At 33.9% G+C, this 25,067-nt stretch overlaps 9 protein-coding genes across 9 annotated transcripts, besides 3 other annotated features; 4 read left to right on the forward strand and 5 right to left on the reverse strand. All coding sequences in view use genetic code 12, as the record gives it.

Annotated features, from left to right (window-relative positions):
- Positions 1-854: 854 nt before the first annotated feature.
- CAALFM_C403190WA (uncharacterized protein) lies at positions 855-2,198 on the forward strand (the record flags this gene model as incomplete). Its single annotated transcript, XM_715331.2, has 1 exon — positions 855-2,198. The coding sequence occupies one exon, from the start codon at positions 855-857 to the stop codon at positions 2,196-2,198; it is 1,344 nt and encodes a 447-aa protein (XP_720424.2).
- Positions 2,199-2,364: 166 nt separating this feature from the next.
- Positions 2,365-3,240, reverse strand: CAALFM_C403200CA (hydroxyacyl-thioester dehydratase; the record flags this gene model as incomplete). The annotated part of the gene is made up of 1 exon (XM_715330.2): positions 2,365-3,240. The coding sequence occupies one exon, from the start codon at positions 3,238-3,240 to the stop codon at positions 2,365-2,367; it is 876 nt and encodes a 291-aa protein (XP_720423.2).
- Positions 3,241-3,422: 182 nt separating this feature from the next.
- Positions 3,423-3,803: a long terminal repeat ((san-4b) Long terminal repeat (LTR) associated with the transposon Tca4; about 381 bp long, 1-4 copies per genome).
- Positions 3,423-10,317: a mobile genetic element ((Tca4-4) Retrotransposon Tca4 on Chromosome 4, about 6.9 kbp member of the copia group with two ORFs similar to gag and pol, flanked by 381-bp LTRs (san elements)).
- Positions 3,835-8,178, reverse strand: CAALFM_C403230CA (uncharacterized protein; the record flags this gene model as incomplete). The annotated part of the gene is made up of 1 exon (XM_715329.2): positions 3,835-8,178. The coding sequence occupies one exon, from the start codon at positions 8,176-8,178 to the stop codon at positions 3,835-3,837; it is 4,344 nt and encodes a 1,447-aa protein (XP_720422.2).
- Positions 8,830-9,747, reverse strand: RHD2 (Rhd2p; the record flags this gene model as incomplete). Its single annotated transcript, XM_715328.1, has 1 exon — positions 8,830-9,747. One exon carries the CDS (start codon positions 9,745-9,747, stop codon positions 8,830-8,832), a length of 918 nt encoding a protein of 305 aa, XP_720421.1.
- Positions 9,937-10,317: a long terminal repeat ((san-4a) Long terminal repeat (LTR) associated with the transposon Tca4; about 381 bp long, 1-4 copies per genome).
- A 112-nt stretch (positions 10,318-10,429) lies between these two features.
- On the forward strand, positions 10,430-11,320 carry RPF1 (rRNA-binding ribosome biosynthesis protein; the record flags this gene model as incomplete). Its single annotated transcript, XM_715327.1, has 1 exon — positions 10,430-11,320. The coding sequence occupies one exon, from the start codon at positions 10,430-10,432 to the stop codon at positions 11,318-11,320; it is 891 nt and encodes a 296-aa protein (XP_720420.1).
- A 749-nt stretch (positions 11,321-12,069) lies between these two features.
- On the forward strand, positions 12,070-15,807 carry MSN5 (karyopherin; the record flags this gene model as incomplete). The annotated part of the gene is made up of 1 exon (XM_715326.2): positions 12,070-15,807. The coding sequence occupies one exon, from the start codon at positions 12,070-12,072 to the stop codon at positions 15,805-15,807; it is 3,738 nt and encodes a 1,245-aa protein (XP_720419.2).
- Positions 15,808-16,211: 404 nt separating this feature from the next.
- On the forward strand, positions 16,212-18,908 carry CAALFM_C403290WA (uncharacterized protein; the record flags this gene model as incomplete). The annotated part of the gene is made up of 1 exon (XM_715324.2): positions 16,212-18,908. The coding sequence occupies one exon, from the start codon at positions 16,212-16,214 to the stop codon at positions 18,906-18,908; it is 2,697 nt and encodes an 898-aa protein (XP_720417.2).
- Positions 18,909-19,746: 838 nt separating this feature from the next.
- On the reverse strand, positions 19,747-19,929 carry CAALFM_C403300CA (uncharacterized protein; the record flags this gene model as incomplete). The annotated part of the gene is made up of 1 exon (XM_019475373.1): positions 19,747-19,929. The coding sequence occupies one exon, from the start codon at positions 19,927-19,929 to the stop codon at positions 19,747-19,749; it is 183 nt and encodes a 60-aa protein (XP_019330918.1).
- Positions 19,930-21,864: 1,935 nt separating this feature from the next.
- On the reverse strand, positions 21,865-22,065 carry CAALFM_C403310CA (uncharacterized protein; the record flags this gene model as incomplete). Its single annotated transcript, XM_019475374.1, has 1 exon — positions 21,865-22,065. One exon carries the CDS (start codon positions 22,063-22,065, stop codon positions 21,865-21,867), a length of 201 nt encoding a protein of 66 aa, XP_019330919.1.
- Between the last annotated feature and the right edge of the window lie 3,002 nt (positions 22,066-25,067).

A 25,067-nucleotide genomic window follows, 5' to 3' on the forward strand; every position in this document is an offset into this window, starting at 1 on the left:
GTTTTTACTCGGTAGATTCATTGTTAATTATGTTAGATAATAATATATGTAAATTTAGTAAGTTGAAATGTATTAGATTAAGAAAGTTGAGTTCTTTCAGTATCCAATTTTGGACTGGATTCTAAACCAAACTTAGAGATATTCTTGTAGTCAGAGTTACGTGGTCCTTTCAAGTGTTGTACTTTATTATTGCCAGCCCACTGATTCCCGTACAAATTCTCTTATCGAAGTAGCCCCATCATCTGAGAGTGAAAGTCAAATGCTATATAAGAATTTATGACTCAATACTCGTGTAATAATGAAACTAAAACCATCGTGTGCAATTTTGCTTCTGGGGCGTTTTATTAACAAGAGTCAATCCTCTACTGTTCACAACAAAGTTAAATTGTGCCAAGAAAAACCTCTATTTAACCTCTTCACAAATTTTCAAGCAAATTCTATTATGAAGTTGAATATAACTACTATAGCAAGCTAACCAAATATATTATTAGCTGTTTATTGGATATATTGATCGTCCATAGATTGACCTCAATTCACTTTTTCAACTTCCCATCCGTTTTTAAAACTTTTTTCACAGTATTAAATATTGTTTTACTTTTTGTATATGCGGGAAATTATATGCGCCAAAATTTACATCTCCGATCTAAACCGAAGAAAATAAAATGTTGGAATTGTTGAAAAAAAAAAAAAGAAAAAAAGAAAACCTTAAAAAAAATAGGCTTAAATCTCGATTTGATGAAAAAGATAAAAAGTATATAATAACGTTCAACGTCTTGACAGCAAAATTTCCAACAACAGCAAACACGAGAAGTTAGACAGTACGAACCGCCCAATTATTTCACCATTCACCTATTATGACAGATCTCACCAAACAACCACTCAAAGGATATGACAATTTGTCAACGCCTACTTTATTCAACGACAGGAATTTGCATCCAATTGCAAGATCATTCACCACAAATATTCTTATAGTTGGTGGGGCTTATAGTGGGTTGTCTGCTTTAAGGTCTCTACAACTACATTTGGCCGAACAGATACAACGCTTTAAACAGGAGCAGCCATCCACACCAATAAAGAAATTGTCACTAACTATAGTAGAGCCAAGAAATGGACTTTTAAACATCCTTGGAATCCCGAAATCGATTGTGGATTCTGCATTTGCAAAAACACAATTTATTCCGTTTAAAGACTTAAACAATTGCAAGTTTGCAAACATATTTTCCGACACGCCAGACGAATACGACATATCGTGGTTTGGTGACGACAACGAATGGCTTGACATCAACTATGTGCATGGGAGAGTGACATATTTGGACCAGCACAAGGCACAATATACTCTTGGGTCACCCGTATCCGAGAAAGCAATTATTGAGTTTGACTATGTGATTTTGGCCACGGGTCGAGATAGAAACTGGCCCACCACCCCTTTGGCAACAACATACGGGCAATACATGCTTGAAATGGACAATGCACGACAGGAAATTGCCAATGCCGACACCATAAGTGTTATAGGTGCTGGCGCTGTGGGTATTGAGTTTGCTGGAGATATCAAGACTGAGTTCCCACACAAAACTGTCAATCTAATCCACCCACACGAGTGTTTCCCACAAGAGCCGTTGTCCAATGAGTTTAAACGGCTCACACAGGACTCGCTCGAACGAGCAGGTGTCAATGTGTATCTCAACACGAGAATCAGAGCCGAATCAATAGAGAAACGCCATGGTGATCTCACAACAACAAACAATAAGACGATTCATTCAAACCTAAATATATGGAGCTGTTCCAAACACAACAACATTGGGTTTCTCTCACAGCATATCTACGAGAATTACGTGACAAGCAACAAAAATATATCCATCAACCAGTACTTGCAGCTTTACAATGCAGAAACAAACACAACAATAGAGAATTTTTTCGTGTTGGGTGATTTGGTGGAGTTACCCATTATTAAATCTGCAGGCTGGGCCATGTACATGGGCCGACAAGTTGCCAACAATTTGAGCAACTTGATATTCAATGGGATATTTGTTGAACTGTTCCCGGACTTGAATGCCATTCCGTACGGGATGGTGATTGTTGGTGGTAACAACGAGATTATCAGTGAGCTAGCTGGTGAGGTTGAAGTGGATAATGAGCATTATAAACAAGAGTATGAGGATTATTGTATAGGTAAAATTAGAGCGACTATAGATATGTAAGTGGTGTGGAAGTTTGTGTAAACAATAAAGGAAACAGAGAAGTTTAGTGGTTATTCAAAGTGTTGTTGTGTATTATACACTCAATTCAAAAAAACGGAAACTAGTAACAAGAAACTATTCTATAAACGAAAATCAACTATAATTATATTCCAATGAAATACTCAAATCACGTTGATGAAGTAGTTGTCAGATCACCACGTAAGTAGAGCTTTTTAGACTCCTGGTTATAAATCTCGAGCACAAACGAATTATTGGATTTAGATTCAATCAGTATTGAAGTATCATCGTTAACAAACATTGGTGCATAAGTACGATATTTGAAATTAACTGGTTTCACATCTGGATACGTTATGGCAAACCAGTATAGTAATAATGTCACCTGTAATGGGCCATGGACGATCATATTTGGTAAATTTTCAATAGAACGACAATAATTGGCATCAATATGAATTTTGTGGAGGTTATATGTCAACATACTATACTTTAACAAGTCAATACTCGATACATGAAATGAAGGTCCATTGGATGATACATTTTCTGCAAGTTTGTAGTTCTCCACTGGACTGTATAGTTCATTGGTGTAAGTTAAGGTTCGACTTTCCTTCAAAACCTCTTCAGACTGGAATATAAAATCTCTCCATATACTGACTAGTACTGAATCATCAATTATTCGAACCGACTTCAAAGTTTCTCTACAATCAATGGGTGAGTTTAGAGGAGGCGTTGACACAAACTCCAATTCACCTCTAGCCCACATTCGACGTAAATATAGTTGTTCACCTTGTTCATTCACTGGTGCTTGATAGTTGTCATACCCGTCACTGCCTAATTTTGTATTCAATTGATTGTTGAATAAAAAGTGGAACCCTTGAAACCATGATTTGTTAACTGTTGGATGATGATTGATTTGCAAAATACTGTTTAACAAATTCGTTAAGTTGTTGTATTTTCCAATTGAAAAAGTATCTTTGATTAAAGTTGGTTTGGCTTTTAAAATGTTGGCCCATTTATAAATGCACTCTTTTGTAATTGGGGTGATCATTGCTAGTTGTACTTTCCGGTTGAGAATAGCCTACAATTGGTGTGTGGTGAGATATGCGTTTTGCTTGCTCAAAGTAGTTGTCGCTCTAAATATGAGAGCCTGGTAGATAAATCACAACCGTGTGCGAGAACAATGTCTCACGCCATAAATAAAAAAAAGTCGGCAGATAGTTCAAGCATTTGTGTTCGTCTGCCAGCGTGCGCGAAACAGTAAACTCCGGAATGTCACAGGTAATCGGTGCTTAATATATGTTAAATGTGCTAAGTATGTCCGTATCAATCTACGTGGTATGACAATACTAAGAATTTAAATATAAAAAGATAATTTATTGACTAAATACAAAATAAATATGACTATTATTTATCTTTCAATCTAATTCGACCTTGGGAATATCAGGTGTTCGCTGTCTATTCTCCAACACTTGAACCTCCATTCTAGAAAAAGTGATGATAAAATATTTTCTTGAGTGAAAATTTTTCACTGTCGACAACGAGTGCTCAACAGAAAATATTTCATCTTGTGTCGGGTAAAATTAGCTTGGAAGACCTACCCTATAGCGAACACTCCCCTGATTCAGGTAAACAGCTAAATTAATTAATGATGTACCAATTTCTTGTTTATCTTAATCTCTTCGAGCGTCCTAACGTCCACTATCAGTGTAGCATTATTATCATAATCCTTTCTTTCTCTAATCCTTTTGGTATGTTCAATCAATTTATTTCTTCCTAAAGCTTTCGTGAATGAGTCAGCTAAATTATCTCCAGATTCAACATATGATATTGAAAAAAATCCATCTTTCAATTTTTGTCTGAGAAATTTGTAACATATATCAATCGGTCTATGTGGGTGGAAATTATCATTCTTTAAGATTGTAATGACCGCTTGATTATCCTCATGTACATGCAAATTCCTTATTTTTAACTCTAGATCTTCAATGGTATTTCTCAAATCAAATGCCTTCAATATGGTATAATTTAATGCAAGCATTTCGCAAGCAGCTGAACTATGTGTGATTATTTTTTGTTTCTTTGTTGCCCATGCAACTAGATTCCCATTTACAAAAATGCTTGTCCCGGTGATTGACTTTCTGTCCAAATCTGGGGCAAATGAGGCATCTGAGAAACATTCAATAATAAAATCTTTTGACTTGTTGTTGAGTCTTCCTCTCTTGTATTCAAGTTTGAAGTCCATATCTTTCTTAATATACCGTAAGCAATACATCAATCTCTTCCAGTCGTCGACATCTGGGTGAGCACACTTTGCTCCGAGCTGATTCACACTAAAAGCTAAGTCTGGCCTAGTGTTCATCGAAGCCCATAACAACAGTCCCACTGCGGATTGGTATAATTTTATTCCTTTTGCGCTTAAGGGTTCAGCTTGTGGTGATTCTTTAAAATCATGTTCTTCATTTTCTTCGTAATCATCAATGTACTTGGTTTTTGACACCGAATTGATTAACTTTTGAGGTTTCTCCAACTTAACGAAATCATTTATCTGACTTGACTTTCTCAATTGCTTGACCACATTAATATCTTTTGGGATAATAGGAATGTCTTTTCCATAACTATCTTGAATATTGAATGTAGCGACCAATTTTTCCAAGAATGGTATTTGGTCTAACGTGTATCCATCAGGTGTCTTTCTAAACTGTATTCCTAGATACTCCGTAGCCTCGCCAAAATATTGTAACTGAAAATATGTTTCGAGCATAGCAACAAACTCTTTAATAATCTTTTCATTAGTAGCTATCATAAAAACATCATCCACATATACACTCACATATAATACATCTCCATTTTCATAATTTTTCCAAAAAATGCCATCATTGTGTAGTGTTTGTTTTAAACCATTTGCCTCCAACACATTCTTAAAATGTGAGTACCAATTATGGGCACTCTGCCTAAGACCGTACACAGACTTGTGTAAACGCCAACTATAGCCAGGTTTAACCTCAAAACCACGCGGTGGTCTCACAAAGATTACTCTTCCATCCTCCAAACTGGCGTTCAAATAAGCTGAGGCGATGTCCAATTGGTGCATAACCAAGTTATTTTCAACAGCTATGGCAGATAATAGTCGTATACTTGTGAGATCTACTACCGGGGAGGAGATGGCATGGGGATCAAAATCACGATTTTCGACCATATAGTTTCCCATTACCACGCAACGGCTTTTGTAATTATGATTTTTGAGGTCATTGGTTTTGTAAGTATGTACCCACATGGTTTTCAATGGGACAACGTTCTTTGGTGTTTTTTCAACGGTGTAAACTTGGTTAGCCTTAAATTTTTCGATTTCTTCTTCCATACTTTGACGCCATTCTTTTTGATTGTAATCTATTTTCTTAACAATGGCATTTAAATATCTTTTAGGTGGATGCACTGATCTTCCAAATTTTGTTTTATATGGAGGGAAGAAACTTGCTCGTCCATCCTTCAATCTAAATGGAAAGTTTCTGATCTTCGAAATAGCAATTCCAACTTCATCATCCATTTGTGCGTCAGATTTTTTCTGACTTTTTATTGAACCAAAATCTTTATCATTTTTCTTTAAATATTTCCCGTGTGGCGCACCATCAGTACCTCTGTTCTTTTTTCTAACTCTATCAGCAATATATTCGATCCTTCCACTTTCTTCATCTAAATCTAATTCTTTGTCCAACGTCTCCGTGGAGTCAGCTAACACTTCATTCATATTTATATTTTCATCATATTCTTCTAGCATATCTTCATTGATATCTGCCATGAATAGTTGTATTTCATTATGGGTTTGATTGAAATCAGGTGATAACGATTTGTCCTTTTTTGGAGTTGTCAATCGAATATCTTCAACTTGAGGATCTTCTTGAAACATTTCTTGATTGTCAAGTAATTCTAAGTTGCTTTCAATGAATGTGTGGTTTTTATTTTCGTTTCTGGGTTCCAGGATCTCGATATTACTGTTTTGGTACTTTTGAATTTTTTTATTATTATCGTAGGTGACCATACGTAATTCACGTGGTGTATTCTTTCCATCATCACTTAAGTTTTCTATTATGCCCATTTCAATTCGTGGCATGTTTGTTTCATTTCTACTTTGAGTTTCATAATTGATTGGTTCCTTAACATGTGGCACTTGTGTGTCATCTTCGTTCTGAACGTCATTATTTATCCACTCATCGTTTGGTGAAATATTATATTCCAATCGCTGTTGTTTTTTGTCTTCCAATGTTTCCTCATCTGTTGATGAATCTTCTTCATTTTCATCTGACAAATTTTCAGTGAATTGTTGTTGTTGAATGATAATACCATCATTTTTTGATTTGTATAATACCATTTCATTTGTTTTCAATTCGTTATCTGCTTCCATATTCGTTTGCAATAACGACATCTCCCCTGAACTGATATCGATTTGATGTTCCAATTCATTTGTGGGTAAAGATGGGGATATGATCATCTCGGAATTTGGGGAATCAATTGGATTCTCTGATGTCATACTAATATCGTCTGTTTCATCGGGTACACCTAGATCGATCGGAGTGTTTAGAGTGGTAGGCCCGCGATCTCGAAATTGCCCAATAATATCGGTGCGCACCTGTTGCCCGGGGTAATTACCCTCCCCAGATCGTGGTAGTTGGTGTTCGTTGTTGATCATGGTATCTAACTCCCCATGATCAGGAGTCTGTACAGTTGTTGTTTCCTGATGTATGTTGGCATCAGGCATACGTTGCCAGGTGGGATCAGCTCTAGGTCTAATATCTGGTCGATCGATAATTCCCGTCGATGAATTTGTACGAGGAGGTTCAGCATGATATTCAAATGGTACATTTGGACGGTTTTCATATTCGACATTTATATTGTCTCCACGTCTATCATGTTGGTTTGTGCGAATCATTGGGTGATTCAAAGGTGATAAGAATGTATCGTCATAGCTTATTGAGCTATTCTCCGATATGTATGCCAAATAGTCATTGAGTACTTGCATCGTCGCTATTGGACGGATGTTTGATGTTGTAATAACTGGATATCCTTTCGTGGAAACTAAAACTCTGAAGGTAAAGGAATCTGAGCCGTAACCGAGAAAAGCACCAAACATCACTGTAGGAAAAGCTTTATCTCTTGAAGATGGTAGTTTTAATGAAATAGCTTCTTGTACACTAGCACATTTTATCAAAACGTCGGTTCCAAACTGAAAAAATGGTATGACGTATTTAGATAAACCATAGTAACGTTCATAAGGAGTAGCACCATCAAATTCTTTTATAGGTGTATGATTCCGGATATGAACCGCATACTCCACTATAAATGGGAAAAGTATTAATACTTGACAACTAAAATTTAACACTACCTTATAAATACCTTGGACAATGGGGCGGTTGGTTGCTTCAGCTGTACCGTTAAGCATAGGAGAGTAGTTTGGGAGAAGGTGTTTATAAATTCCTAACTCCTCTAACTCCTCAGCCGATGGATACTCCAATGCATTATCATATCTTATCTCCGCGATCTTAAACTGAAATCTATTGTTCCAGACCCTAAGTCTATGCAATATGCTTTGTTTGACTGCTTTGGTGTCAGATACAATAACTTCAGTATATCTGGAAAATTGATCAATCACGGTTGTAAGATAGCTCTTAGTTTTATTTGAGGTAAATGGTCCGGCGGTATCCAAATGGAGGCGTTGTAATGGTCGCTCCAATTCCCGTTGTTGAGTGTGATTATGGCTAGCTAATTTTGCATGGGCTGCAACACATATCTGACAATTTAAAATGGCCGACTCAGCCGAAGTAGATTTGACTGGTTTAATCACTCCCCTTTTTACTAATAATTGTAGTTTTTCATGTGAAAGGTGATTAATTAATAAATGATAGTAGTAAAGATCTTTTATCATATATTTGTCTGCCACTTCTTGTTTGATGTTGTGTATGCTGACATAGTTAACTCTTTCTACTTTATTGTTCATTTTCAACGGATCTAATTTTCCTTGATCAATCATTGGATTTTTCAGTGATTTCTCCAGAAATATGTTCTCTGATCCTAATAGTTTTTTAGCAGTGTCAAGCAAAATTTGGTTTTGTTCATTATGATTCTTCTTAAGAAAGTTTCCCGATCTTGGGCCTGAGTATAAGTCATCTTTAGGTGAATATTTCGCAATGACCGTAGGTTCGTGGTCACTGTGAACTAGAAACATTAAATTTTCGGAAATCAAAATTGCGTAGCATAAATCTTCAAATTGTTTTATAGATATTAAGTTTAATTGAATAGATGGCAAGTATAGAACACCATCTAATTTCGCATTCAATCCATTCACAGATATGGTTAGAGTACCTAAAGCATAAGCCGTAGATGTCTCCCCTTCAGCAGTTGCAATTTCGATATTTGATTCTTTAATGTCGTTAAGTAAAGTCTTATCATTCACCACGGATACTGTGGCTCCCAGATCATATACCAATAGGTTTGTTTTCTTCTTTTGTTCACTTAATTTTGTATGATTTTTCAAATTCAATATTAATTGTTCTTTGTTTTTGTTGGTATCGCCAATTTCATGATATGTAGATGTTGCGTTTATTTCGCTATAACGTCCTACTTCCTCAATTTTATTGGCTAATTGTTGTCATTCATCCTTCTTTTTATTGTTCTTGGATGAAACATTATTGACTTGTACTGTATTTTTTGCAGCATTTACCACTTTAGGATAATCTCTATTTGATCTTATTTCATTCAACAATGTCATACTATCTGGCAATTTGTAAATGGGATCTGCTTTATACAATTCATAATGTTGAGCATAAATCTCTAAAAACAAATTTGAGAATCCAAGTTTATATGACAGCATGTAAATTTGCAGATGTAAGTACCATGGTGAGACACCGCTAACGAGAAATTTAAGAATAATATCATCGTGCTGGTGGTCATTGGTCATTAAATGTTGACATAACAAAAATGCTGATTCTCTTTCAAGTTCTCTCAGTTTAGATTGTAACTTGAAAAGAGCTTTTCCAATTCTTTCAGCAGCAGAAACATCTGGTTTTGAAATAATCATCTCGTAAACTTTTTTAAACAAATTCGGAACAAATTGTGGCTGTCCATCATTCATCTCTCTAGAAACATTTGGACTAACTTTTCTTTCTATTAATTCGGATATCTTCATGTAGAAGATTCTGATCATATCATTCAAGTGTTTACCTGTGTATGGCGTATATTGGATCTTTTCGATTCCAATTTCGTCCTCGTTCTCTGCCTCCATGAAAGCATCAAAAACCTGAGGGTGAAACCTTTTAACCTGATTAAAACACATGATCCAGGTATTAACCAACTCTGAATTATCAATGTCCAAATATTTTAATTTTTCAAATGATTTTATAGTATCTGCATACTTTGAGTTGATGTACGTTTCTAAAGATTGATATTTTGAGTCACTATTGTTCTCCAACTTATCATGCAAGTGGTTAATTTCTCTCCTGGAATCTTGTACCAAGAGTGAAAGTGTACCCATCATCTTTCTGAGCTCAGCATCGCTAAATTCAGCCATTTATAAGGATGTCTTTAGCTTTCAATTGCAACTCTTTGAAATATGATACCAAAAAAGATTTATGAAATAAATCAATAACTTATTTACCAATTAGCAACTTTTGTATTCCAAAATTTGAAAATACTATATTAAACTTTGTATTATTCTCAAGACGTGATGAATAACCAAAGATTTACCAAGCTTCTAATCTGTTCGTCTGCCAGCGTGCGCGAAACAGTAAACTCCGGAATGTCACAGGTAATCGGTGCTTAATATATGTTAAATGTGCTAAGTATGTCCGTATCAATCTACGTGGTATGACAATACTAAGAATTTAAATATAAAAAGATAATTTATTGACTAAATACAAAATAAATATGACTATTATTTATCTTTCAATCTAATTCGACCTTGGGAATATCAGGTGTTCGCTGTCTATTCTCCAACACTTGAACCTCCATTCTAGAAAAAGTGATGATAAAATATTTTCTTGAGTGAAAATTTTTCACTGTCGACAACGAGTGCTCAACAGAAAATATTTCATCTTGTGTCGGGTAAAATTAGCTTGGAAGACCTACCCTATAGCGAACAATTTGTGAAATCAGAATTGTCAATGGAAAAAAAAATATATACGCGATAAAAGCATCTCATCTCATCTCTCTCTTGTTATATTGAAGTCGATCAACCACACCACTATACAATCATGGGTACTAGTACAAGTGAAGCATTGAAGAACATCAAAAACAAACAGCGAAGACAGAAAGTTTTTGCAGAAATAAAACATGAAAAGAATAAACAACGTCATAAGCAAAGAGCCGAAAGAGCTAAGGAAGAAAGAGAAAACCCCGAATTAAGAGAGGAAAGAATAGCAGCTAATATCCCAGATACTATAGATAGCAAACGTATTTATGATGAGACTATAGCTGCTGAAGTTGAAGGAGATGACGAGTTTCAGTCATATTTCACTAACTTGTTGGAAGAACCAAAGATTTTGTTGACAACAAGTGCCAATGCTAAAAAACCGGCCTATGAATTTGCAGACATGATCATGGACTTTTTACCGAATGTGACATTTATCAAAAGGAAGAAGGAATATACAATGCAAGATATGGCCAAATATTGCTCGAATAGAGACTTCACTGCATTGCTTGTCATCAACGAAGACAAGAAGAAGGTCAATGGTATAACGCTCATCAATTTACCTGAAGGGCCAACATTTTATTTTTCGATTACATCAATAGTTGATGGGAAAAGAATTAAGGGACACGGGAAAGCTGGTGATTATTTACCTGAGATTGTATTGAATAATTTCAATTCCAGATTGGGTAAAACTGTGGGAAGACTATTTCAAAGTATTTTCCCTCATAAACCTGAACTTCAAGGAAGACAAGTGATTACTTTGCACAATCAACGTGATTATATTTTTTTCAGAAGACATAGATATATTTTCAGAAATGAGGAAAAGGTTGGATTGCAGGAATTGGGTCCGCAGTTTACATTAAAGCTAAGAAGAATGCAAAAGGGAGTACGTGGTGATGTTGTTTGGGAACACAGACCAGATATGGAAAGAGATAAGAAGAAGTTTTATTTATAAGCGGGTGTATAAAGGTAGTAGTAGTGCGTTTGTAAGTATGTGTGTGTGTTTATGCATAGATGTGTAAAGAGTAATACAGCTAATTCGAAAATAAATTGTAGACCACAATTCAAAAAAAATTATGTACCAGGTGTCATATCCAATAGAGTTGCTTATTTGGCTCAACATGCATAGATTAGGGTATCACAACTGTAATGATCAATACCATAACCATGTCCGGGGAATAGTTTGGACCGCCATTGAACGCAGGCGAGACGCACGCCTTAGGCATAGACAAAGAATACCACAAAAAAAAAAGCCTGACCTCTCTTTCGCCCTCCCTTTTCTCTCTTTGGTACACACACAAAATAACATCTACAAAACTCAACATAAAATTGTTTAGTTCCAGTGGTGGAATTAAAAGAGAAAAACGCACATCAACAACAACAACAATAACGACAACGAGAACAAGACAAAAAAAAAAAAATCACGCAAATTCTTATTAATCTAATCAGCTATCATTTGTTTTTCTAATCATAACACCCATTCGGAACAGAAGATCGTTCATCGTCTTATATTAATTGTTGACATATAACTGTATTCGTGAGAGTTAAGTGTCACATTAGAGATTGTATTTTTACTTAGAGTGTATTATAGAAACAATTATTCGATTTTCACCTCATTGTACAATCATTTATTCATTTGTTTTTATCTTCCCATTTCCACCTCTTTGTTAAATATTTTGTCGTTTCATCTGGATAATAAATCAAATGACAATGGATAGTGGAGGTGTTCAACAGATAGTATCTGCATTGCAAATCGTATACGACCCCAAATCTACAAATGATCAAAGAAGAGAAGCACAAACGTTTTTAGATACCATCAAATCAAACGAGGAAAGTCCTTTTTGGGGTTACCAATTGGCATTACCAGAAAATAATGGCGACAACTACATTGTAAGGTACTTTGGATTGTCACTATTACAACAATCGATAACTGCAAACTTTCACACTTTTGATCCAACAAAGACAGCTGCCGTAAAGCAATGGATAATTGATTTATCAACCAAAGTCGAGCCAAGTGATCCTCATTACATTAAGGAAAAGATTGCTTTGTTATGGGTCTCAATAGCAAAGAGAGTTTGGGGAAATCATTTGATCAAATCACGAGACTCTCATCACAACAGTGTTGACGAAAACACAACATTATCAACAAATCTAGATAACAATAATAAACTGTCGACTTCTATCACAGAACAAGAATCTGCCGATGGTTGGGTATCTATGGATGCTGATTTGTTAAAATTGTGGAATAACAACGTTACTTGTCGAGAACTTTCGTTGATCATTATTAGAACATTGTTCGAAGACATCTACTTGTTGGATGATCCAATCTCCTCAAAAAGAAGCACCTTATTGAATCAATTATCGATTTTGATTGTGACTCCTCAAAGTGTATTAGAATCTATGTATGAAAACAACCCTAACGTTACAATCTGCAAAGCACTGGCTGAAGGTTGGTTTATAACCTGGTCAAGATATTTGGTTGAATTGTTAACTAACAACGATTATAAAGACAAGATTTGCCAAGCATTTGTGCCCAAGATATTATCGGCATTCAAAACTTGTTTACATTGGATCAATCCTTCAGTGTTGAGACAAGAAAATATCATGCAAACGTTAATTGGTATATTAACTATTCCTGATGTACCAATGAAAATTTTAGCCGTTGATTGTTTGCATATTTTATTTACAAGAACATACACCCAACCTGAAGATTTCGATTTTTTCATTGGCTCTGTGTTTACCAGTGAAGGCATAACAAAATTAAGTGAGTTTTATCACTCATTACATTTAGATCCAGATGATGTGGACGAGGTTGTATATTCGCTTTTGAAGAAAACAGTGGAAATGATAGTATCTTTGAGTGAGTACTTGAATATTGCCTCAAGAAATAAAGTTTCTTGGGAAAGTTCTGATGTTGATGGTTACTTGAAATTGGTGTTGGAGACAACAAGCCACCCTAGTTTGATAATTAGTGGTTTATCGTTGCAGATGTGGATCACCATATTAAGATTCGATGAACTAAGTGCGAAACCTCAATTTGTTAAACTCATGCCAGATTTGCTAGAGATTGCTGCTAATAGAACCATAAATTATACCTACGATGAGAATAATATCTCGAAGAAATTTTTAGACGTGGATTTCGATTCAACTCCTGATGCCAATTCATTTTTGCAAAACTATAGAAAATTCAATGAAGATATTACACGTATCACGGTGTGCAAGGATCCTGAAAATGGATTGGCATGGCTCGAAAATAGACTTCAAGTATTTTTCAGCTCAGAATTGGGTGGCAAGTGCATCAATGAATTTAAATTAGGCGAAAAGTCAGAAGAGTTCAATTATGGGTCATCACAACTTAGCACAATTGACTACACTTTACGTGGGGTCACGCGTTGGAACGAATGGTATAATCGAGAGGACAAAAATGATATTAAGGAGAGATTAAATAAATTAGTTGAATCTTTATGTGAACGTTTATTGGCGATGAATTTTGCCAGCCCCTTATTGGTTAGAAAGCAGATGCAAACATTAGTTCATTTTGCACCACTTTTGAAAGATGTCAACCCACCACTCATGTTCAGAGCTTTAGAAAAAATTCTTACTACAGCTACTTACCCCTATCCACCTAATGTTTCAGATGAGGACATGGAATTGATTAGAGATTTAAGAGGTAGTTGCGGAACCGAGCTAAATAGATATGCCTACATGATGCCTGAAGGGTTGAGTAAGATATTTACCGATTTAGAGAATGCCATTGCCAACATATTGTCTGCGAAAAAAGTCAGTGATCATGAAAATGTTGCACTTAAATCGTTTCTTTTGGTGATTGCGTTTAGATCGTCTATTGGAAATAAAGATGAAATATTTGCAAAGATTGTCGACCCAGATTTAGCTGCATGGTCTGCACCTGAAACAGAAAAAGGATTGATGGATTTGCATTGGTTTATGGAGAGAATTGGTATTGTTGAAATTGCCTCATATTTCCAAAGTCGTGGGATAACTGCAACCACAAACCTTTTAGAGGCAAAAATGGACGAAGAAGGTAAATTGTTGAAAACCAAGCTAAAGGATCATTGGTCGTCTATTTTCCCAATAAGAGCAACAAGAATTTTCATTCAGTATAGTATAGAAAAGTTGAACCACAATTCTCCTGAATATTTGCATCTATTGAAGCTTTGGAAACCAAGAATTCAGCCGATTGTGCCGCATATCTTACAGTTATTGACACAAATCCAAGCTTATCATGATCCTCAAAATTGGAACGATTTACCAATTGAAGTTCAATCGTTTGTGAAAGAGAGTTGTACCGAGAGATTTTGGCAACAAGGAGTGTCTATTCAATCGAAAGAAACATTTATGGAGGAGAATGTTAAGGCTGCCTTGACATTGAGAGACTTTGCAGATTCCGTTGGCCATTTGATTAGATATACTCGAGAATATGCATTTTTGACGGTGGGTTCGATAGCTCAGTTGGAAGACACGTTATACGAAATTCCTGGTGTTGCCCTGATGATCTGGAAAGCGGTGGCAGGCGATACTGTGGGTGTTACGTTACATAGTTGGAAACATATGATAAACAGTTGTTTAAGAGTGGTTATTAAATTTTGTCCTGTCAAGTATGTTGAAGTATTTATGAGTGAACTATTGCCAGCAGTGTTTTCAGACTTGGATAAGTTACTTGTCGATAGATGGGCTAAAATAAGTGGCAATGGAATACAATTGCAAGGAAACGAAGATGACGAAACATTGTCTGAAGAGATGATGGAAGAGCATATGTTAAGGCAATTGACTGCTACTATTGTGAGGTTATTGATGGATGTAGTTGGTCAGTATAATACTAGACCGGCTACCGACACACAATTTGCATGCAAGAAATTAGTGGCAGAGAATAAAGAAGTTTTAGCTCCATTCTTACAAATATGTTGTCATTTGTTTTTGTTTAAAGATACAAAGTGCTCTTTCAATACTATTTTGGTGATACGTAATATTTTGCCTGATGTTGTGTTAAAGGACGATGAAGTTGATAAGTATCTTTCTGATCACCTCATCAAATCTTTGCTCCAGGTATTGCTTGATGATTATTTTGCTGAAACACACAGTGAAGCTGCAATTGCATTAACAACTTTGTATTGTGCCTTGAGATCCAAAAACGACTACCCAGCCAGAATTTTGATTCAAAACTTACAAAATATAAATACCAGAGACATCAGTAGTTTTGAGTCTCAGTTGGTGAATTCAAAATCCTTGCGCCACCAAAGAGGCGCTTTACTAGATTTGGTGAGAAGATCTAAAAACCAGGAGATTGATGAAATGTCTAAGAGAAAGAAAGAGTTGGAGGCAGTATCTATAGCCAATAGGAAAAAGAGAAATGGTGGTGTAGATGTCATGAATGATCCATACACTGAGAATGGTGCATTGGGACAATTGTTCGGTGAAGATTAAAGAAGAAAAAGAAAACATGTATGTATGACCAAGTTGATCTATCAATGATTGATGTTGTATTTAGTCTTTTGTTATATCCTATTTGAATGTAAATTTGAGATGTTCATTAACTGTAAAGTTTATGACACCAGTGTAAAGAATTATGTGGCTTTTTGAAACACATATATTATTAATTTCCGAAAACTCCTCCTAGTTTGGTGTATTATCCGGGTAAATGTCGCGGGATTTTTCTCTTTTTCTTTCTTTTTTGTCGTTTTTGATTAGTTTTTCAGTAATCGTTAATTCTTTTTTTTTTTTTTTTTGTCCAGTGTCAAACGGAGGATCAAATTATAAACAAATAAGACGAACTTTGCAACATCAAGTGTATCAAAAAAATTAAATTCAAACCCATTAGTACTTTAAATATGCCCATTACATCACTTGAATCGTATTTATTTGAACGTAAATTTGCTAATGCAAGCTCGATTGAGATTTTACAGAATGCCGTTATTGGGATCGACGTCGAACATTATTTGAGTCGAATTTACACTTTTAAGAAAGAACAATTTTTACCAGCTATTGGCGGAGCTCCTTCTTCATTAAGAGATTATATTAAATCGGATTTGAAGGTTTTCCAAGAATTTAATATTAAACCTATTTTTGTCATATCCGGGTTACACACTCAATTGGAACAAAAGTACAAAAATAATTTGATAGAATTTGATACCCAACATGTTGAAAATACCTGGAATAAAGTCAATAGCAAGGATCCCTATGGACATGGTTTTCATCATCAGCACTCTCATTCCCATAGTGCCAATATTGATGGTTTCCGTAATTTGAATGAACCATTACCGATTTATTCTATGATTAACTATATAATCAAATTCTTTTTGGAATTCGATATTGATTATATGATAAGTCCATATGATGCATCGTTTCAATTGTCGTATTTGTATCAATCTGGAATCATTGATATTGTATACGGTTCAACAGATTTGTTACTTACTAAAATTGATAAGTTTATTTTGGGAATGGAATTCCAATCGAAAGATTTTAGATTTGTCAATAAAAATAAAGTACTAAAAGGGTTGAATTTGAGTGAACGACAATTTCTTGATTTATGTATAATTGTTGGTTGTGGGGTCCAACCAGAGACTTTCCCATTATTCTCGGCCTTGTCCAATAAGCCACCTTCGGGAGGGGATATGCCATCATCGTCGTCGACATCCTCATATGGAGTTGGTGGCTCTGCTATTGGCAGCGGTAGTGCCCCTGGTGCTCCTGGTTCCGGTTCTGGTCCAGCAGGCCCAGGCGCTGGGTCGCAGTTGAGTTACTTCAAAATTGGATTAGATATTCTTTATCAATATGCTCAGTTTAGTGGAGACAATTCTAGCTTATTGGGGTACATCATTACTCTCAATAATCCCAAATTATTGGACTTGTATTACAAGGGGGTATGTGCTATTCGCTATATGCCAATTCTAAACCAAGAAGGGTATGTTGAGTTGTACCATGTTGCAATGGCCAAGTTAGGGTTGAGTGAAAATATTGATTTTTTGCATCAAGAAGAAGAGGTTGTGGGTGGTCAAATACAAGCAGAAAATCAACAAGTTAAAGGTAGAAATGCCGAAGTGAAACAAACGAAACAGGGTGGTGAGACAGACAACGAAAAATCAAATGCTGATTCTAATACTTTGCATAGATCAGTAAGGATACCAAATGATGTCCATGAAATCATTTCACAAAGATTACCACCTGAGCTTTATTTTTACCAATCCATGGGCTTATTACCTTTAGCATTATTAGGATCAATAGTGAAAGGAGAATTAATTATCAGAGCACCATTAGAAGGTGGCATGGGTAACAAGAGTAATGAATCATACAAGAATTTGATTACCCTGAAGTTTTATGTGGAATTGTTAGATTCACAGTTCAATTTAATAACTCAATTTTTGGCCAGATACTATCAAGTTAAAAAAATTAGGGTCAAATATTGGTTTAAAAAGGATATTTTAGAATTGAATAATCGATTCACACCTCCAATTAGCAAAAAATTGAATAAATTTATTATTTCCGATGATGGGGCCGGTGAGAATTTTGCCATTAGTAAATTTTTCCATTCGAGGCTTAATGGAGAATATACTTCAACTAAAACTGTTGGAACAAGAAGTGATATTATTTCAACTATCTTATTGAGGGCGTTGTATCTTTACGGAATTGTCAACGATAAATCAGAGTTATCGAGTATTGGTAAAATATTGGTTGAGTTTGCCAAAAGCGTTAACAGCGATATAAGCCAAGAAGATTTTGAACATATAATATTGCTTGTATTGTTATTGGATTCAAAAACATTAAAGTTAAATGAACCAAGCAAAGAATATACTGATGTTTCAAACTATTACAAGAAAAGTATGGTTGATCAACAACAGCAACAGCAGCAGCAGCAGCAACAGCAGCAACAACAACAATATTCTAATCAATTCAGCAAACAAGGTCTTGCAGATGATATAGTTAAAAAGATCACGTTGATTTCAAGGATATTCTCGTTTAAGAAACTCAATGTCTCGCCAATAAATTACCAAGGTCCGATTTCTAGAAGTTTATTGAACTTTAGAAGCCATGTTGAATTTATCAACTACAATTTGATTAACACTTTGCAGTTGGTCCTTGTTGATTTCATAGTCCGACAAGAACAAAATAGTATCAAAACAGATTATGAAACCAAAGACGATTGGTACAAATTGATCGATCAATTACCATTTTATAAAAGTTTGAATAACACATTAATGGGTGTAATTAGTGAGATTTATTTTGAAATGGCAATTAAACAAAAACAAGGACAGCCGCAATTAACCAAGGAAGAAATAATTAAAAATTGTCAAAATCACTTGGCCGATCATATTTTCTCGGTGAATATTCCATCATTTAACATTAATGTCAATGGTATTAACTCGACTTCTAAGACACAATTGAACAACGATTTCAAACAAGGAGTAGAGTGGTGGAAGAAATTCATAATATTGGTTGATATTATAAATAAGATTGATAAGAAATTGGTTGATAATAGTTTGTATCAAGAAATCAAGCAGGCAGATGAGTTTTTAAAAGAGTTTGTATAGAGCTGAATATATTTGAAAACTTTTTCTGTTTTTCAACGTAAACACTTTATATTACAATTAAACTCTTTCATATATAGAAACTCTATATCTAAATTAAATATACAAAACAAAACAAAAAATAAATAAATAGCAACACAACCTCAGCACATTCTGCGATTTGTTATATTACCATTGATGATATTCTTCTGATAGCTTGAATATTAAAATTTTGAGGTGTAAAATGTGTTAAGCTGTACAAAAATTGCTTGGCCGAGCGCATCAACTTTTGCGCTTTCAAACCACGTTCATTGATTGACCGTGGAAAACACAAATACTCCTACCAAATACACTCAATTTGACAAAAAAATGTATAACATTTAAATGATTGTGTTATTTTTCTGTTAATTGAGATCTTCTCAGGAAACTAACGCTAAAAACTATCAAAAATCGGGTAGAAAAGTTTGGCTCGAAATAAATATAACAATCATAAACAAGAATCAAAAGAAAAAACCACTAGTACCAGTTAATACAAAGTGAAATGTATAATTCAGTAGTTGCGCCTAACATAATCAACAAGTATAACAATAATAATAATTTTAAAGAACAAAAAGAAATAGTATGGATGGTGAATGGGGAGGCCGAGGTGAATTTTTGTCAGAAATGGTAGTGGGTGATAAATGGAGTAGTTTATATATAAGGAAATTATACATTTGGTTTCATAAGTTAACATATCTCATGAGATAAAGTTTTGCCATGGTGATTAGATGGTTGGACAGGTGATAATCCAAAACAAAATAAACTCCGAAACTGAATTCAATCGTGGCAATTCAAATAAAAAAGAAGGTTTTCAATCGAGTCTTTATTTAACCTCTGGATTATTCTTTACATATTTTTTAAACAAATCAGGCTTTCTCAGTTTGACATTATCAATCAGCATCCAACCGGTTTTTGAATTTTCAAACTCAATTTCCAAGTAATAACCACCAGGACCATAATCTCGATGGCCAATTATGCTTTTTATTATTGGTTCCTTATTAGTCATGAGGGAATATTGTTCTTAATGATATGTGTATGTTAGTTAAGTAGAAATTTCAGGTATATGTGAATATAACTTTCTTCTAAATAGTTGTTTTAATGAAAAGGAGTGTGCTGAGTTGTTAATCTTTTGGTGTGAAGGAGTTGAAAGAAAGTGAAAAATATCAAAAGAAGAAAAGATACTTTTGTTAAAGAAAAAATAACACACAAAACTTTAGAATTGAAAGCAAGAAAAGATTGCAAAGAAAGGAAAGTGTGTGTGTGTGTGTTTCAGTTGGCGGCGGCGGCGGAAGTAATAATCAGAAAAAGACAAAGAAAATTGGGATGATGAGGGGCGGGAAAACGAAGGACGAGAAGTGGAGGGGGGTAGGAATAAATTTGGGTGGCTTACGAAACAATTGGGAAAAAAAAAAATTTCAGGGGGAAATTTACCACTTATTTATGTTTGTGGAAAATGGTTTTCGAAATAGTCACTACTATTGTTTGATGAAATATATAACAATGGTGATGAACCCGGGTATAGTGGAGAGTGTTTTGTTTTACGTGAACATTTTATACGCACGGAACATATAACAATTGTAGATAAAGTAAATCCGTTTCAGTAACAATGGAACAAGAGAAATCTATATAGGAAAATCAATTAATCACGAGGAATACAAACAACAAACAAAGTCAAAAAGATTAATTGAAAAAAAAGAAAGTGGATATTAGGCAATTTACCAAACATGACGAGTTTAGTGATGGATTACATTTAGAAGAAAATTTTGAAAAATACAAAAAAAAACTACAACAAGAAACATAACCCTTCATTTTAAATTTTTGTTGGTTGATACCTAATTTTAGAAACTTGATGATAATACAAACAAACAAATGTAGCACAACTGCATACACTCGTAATCATTAGTATAGGCAATTTAAAAAAAAGAGCATTCAAATCATCCATCTCACTTATCAGTTTAGTTTATCTATAATCTGTTCAGAATAGCTTTTACCCCCACCTCACACACACATAAATAGATTCAAAGTTAAGCTAATACTACAAGATGAATAAGAACATTAATTCAAATACTTTAAAAAGCTGAAACAAAGGAAAAACTTCAATCCAGAAGAGACTAAAAAAAAAAAATGTTGAGAGTGTTTTTTTACTTTGAAGACGCGCTAGTGTGTGTGAGTCAGTCTGTGTAAAAAATATCACAATGTATGTATATATGATGTCATGATTGCTATTTTTGGGGGAGAATAGTGTACTTTATCACAAAAAAATTTTTTTTCTTCCAATTCTCCATTTTTAACCGCGCGACCACTATAATACGGTATGAGCCGGAAACTTATCTAGAAATCGAAAGTCGTGTGCTCACTCAATATTATTTCTAACCTTTAAATTCTGCTTACAATCGTCAAAGTTATTTGATGCCCCCTTTATCTATTCTTTAATTTCCACAACAATAGCAACACTTGCAGATATGTTAAAATGAATCTAGAACACACTTAGCTTAAGCCTATACTTTATGATCAAGACAATCGTCTGTTTTCTTGGAACTTCCAGTAAAAGATTGGTTATGAGCCCAAAGACTTGAATTTCAAGATTTACTGAATATAACTCTTTCGCACGACTTTTGCAACATTTGTTATACATCGTTTAAAATTGATTAGCACCTGGTTAATATTGGAAGTTGATATCAATTTGTCATTAGAAGTTCTTCATTGTGTTGAAATTCGAAGTCTGAGAACAAAATATGCCATTTCCAGAATTTAATTTAGAAATTACACACATGCACCTATATATATATTATTTAAAATAACAAACAATTAGTGTCTAGCATCCAATACATGACAACTTTCAGTAGATTTTGGTCAATTACAAACAAGCGGGGAAAACAAATGAGGGAACATACCTTAAATATCTGCTTCTAATTAAAGCAGTAGGTCTTATATTATACCGTTACTCATCAGTGTGATCCAAATGGTAATCCTGCAAATCAGGATAATCATCTAAATAGTCGTCAGTTATATCGGGATATTCTTCTAATGCATCCTGTAGTTTCAACCATTTTATAATTTTTCCTTCAAATAAAAAACGAAGAAGTACACCTTTATTGATTTTTCTATAACCCATGATTCTCAATGGCATCAATCCATTCATTTATTCCTCAATTAAAGAAATTAGTATTATGGATGGACAATGATTTGCAGATGGAGATTCAAAATTGAGATTAAACTGATTTTTATTTGGAAATAAAATTTTTAATTCAATTAATTGCTTGCTAGACAAATCAAGAATAATAAGATAAAAGCGGGAAGAACGAAAGATTACGTAGTTTTTATAATTCGAAAGAACACATATATATATTGGAAGAATACTCTACCATTATGTGCAATAGTAGATTATGTTATATTACATTTTTCCCCACTAGTGAGTAGTCACTTCTGGTTGCTGCATTTTTGAAGATATGAAGAATAAAGTCAGAAAATTTTTCTATGATATGTAATTAATTTTTTTTTTACTTCTTGGTGAGAATACGTTCAATTAGGGGGTAACTTTTTATAGTTTAATTCAATCTATCCCTTTTTATTTACACCAATTATAATTTTGTAGTGATCATTGTTTTAAAATACAGTTTTAGTCGTCATTCAACTGAGGCTTGGTAGACTATAAGAAAAGTAACTATTTAGAAGTTATACCAGCAAGAGATATGTCAGTTATACTATAAAAATAGAGTTTGGTAATCTGAACTAATGCCTCTCCTTAATCATGCATAATGATATGTCATATTATCATGGGTTCGTGAGGGGCTCATCGTTAACAATAGTTGTACTTGAATATTTCTGTAAATATGATGAGTCATCACAAATCGTACATGGTTTCTCTTTTAGATGTTACAATAATCTATAAGTATATCATAAAATACTTTGAGTTTTAGGTTTCAGCAAAATAAGAAGCTGTGGCAAATTTACAATCCCATTCAGTTTATATGATTTACAATATAAACTTTTCTCTGCTTTTATCACACTTTCATAACCAACTAGTAGTATTTCTGAAAAGTAGTTGTTGGTTATATTTAATTTACTGTATAGAGGTATTGGCTCAATTTTACAAGATCCCTTTTAAAACCAATATTTCATAAAACAATTTTGCGAAAATAATTTGAATTATGACAACATATATTCATTTCGAAAGATCATATGATTCATATATCGCCTCACACAAACTACATTCCTGTCCACAAGCGTATTGAAATTAACTATCCAACACGAACTTGTATGCTAGCACCTGACGAGAGAATTCTAACTCAACACATAATCAATCCACGTCAACTAATCCCACAAATCTAATGTAAACATATATTTCCCAAAAACCCACCCCTTTGTGATACCAGCAGTCCTATATCCTTAGTCAGGATTATGTTCTGCATGGTATTTTTGTAGATCAGGATATAAATATAAATAATGAAGCGTCAAATCAGGAGCAACTTCCATGGCAATATGTAATGCTAACCATGCTGAATGACCTTCTTCAAACAACATTTGAAGAAATGAACCTGTAGGGGTCTGTTTATGTTTCAAAATTTTAATTACCTTTAAATCTGGCATCTATTCCTAAAATTAAAGAAAACAGCAAAAAAAAATGTATGATGAAAAAGAACTGGTTGTTGTATCTTGTGAATTGCAAACTTGTGAATAATGAAAAGAAATGGAAAAGACAGATTCAATCTAGGATAAAAAGAAATAGATAAAGTAGTAGTAATAGTACCAATGCAAAATACTTGGTTATATATATAAAGATCGTACTGTGAAAGTGTATATACACATATGTATGAATGAGTTGGTATGTTTTTTTTTGAAGACTCAGATTCAAATAAGTATCATTATGATGTATAATATTTGTTTTTTTTGGTTTTAGTGGTATTGATAATATACTAAACCAGAGAGGCAATTTCATTGTTTATTTGTGAACTATAATTTCTTAAAACAATTCTATGACAAATCTAGTACCAAACAATTGAAATAAAAAAAAATAATAATGCAAAAAAATGTTATTCAATCGTCAATCTAAAACAATGAGAGGATTAATAGAGTAAAAAATTATTTGGTACCTGAGCTTTTTGCTATCTTTTAGTTGGAATACATAACAATAGGAGAGGCACCGCCATCACCACAAATTGCAACATAAAAGGGGAAAAGGTGGATATAGTGGGTAATACATATGTGGAAAGTCATAATAATAACAATAATAACTTTATTTTCTTTTAAACCCAACAAAAAAAAAATGGAACATAATCTCTCACGCTTTAAATCAACACGTTCTCCTATATGATAACAAAAACAAAAACAAAAGAAAAAGGAATCTCGTAAATTTAAGACCGGTTGTCAATTCAACTACGTCTACTGCCGAAGACCTGCTTTAACTATACAATTGATTTAGAATGTACCTGTAATCAGGAATCCAAAAAATCCCTTCTTCCATATCCAAATTGTTTGTTGTCATTCTTAATTTTGACTTCTAGATTTAATGCAGAAACTGGTATTTGAGAATATAGTTGTTTTTGAATCAATTCTACAAATATTAGAGATTCTGGGTATTGTGTGGATGATTAATTTTATTGTTTGTTTTACAAAGTGCCATTTTGGCCCTAGACGACAAAAAAACAAACAACCATACGCGTACACGTATAGAAAATGAAAACAATGTGTCACAAATTTTTAATCATATACAATGAAAGCTTGATAATAGAACTCAAACTTAATCAAATATTGTCTAGTTCTTTGCTACTATTTGTTTTTTTTTAGCCTGGTATGTATTGGTTATAGCTAAAAGAAAAAGAGGTCGAGGAATGTGATAATTTGTTCCTTGTAAACCAAATCACATTCACTCTTATCCGCTCTTTTTTTTTCGCAACCAAATTTAATGATTCAAGTTTGTAATTCTCTTTTTATACTACAAATAAATACACATTACATCACATTACACAAAAGTACACTATACACTATACACTTTATCTATCACTTTGACCAAATTGAATTAAAACCATTATATCTAGTAGTTGTTGAAAAAAAAAAGAACAGAAAGTTAATCACTTGTCTTATTATAGTTGGTGATAAATTAACTTACTAGTCAAATGAACTCAAGAGAAATTGCATGTAAAC

This window comes from Candida albicans, chromosome 4 (genome assembly GCF_000182965.3).
Source record: "Candida albicans SC5314 chromosome 4, complete sequence".
Taxonomy (NCBI): Eukaryota; Fungi; Ascomycota; class Pichiomycetes; order Serinales; family Debaryomycetaceae; genus Candida; species Candida albicans.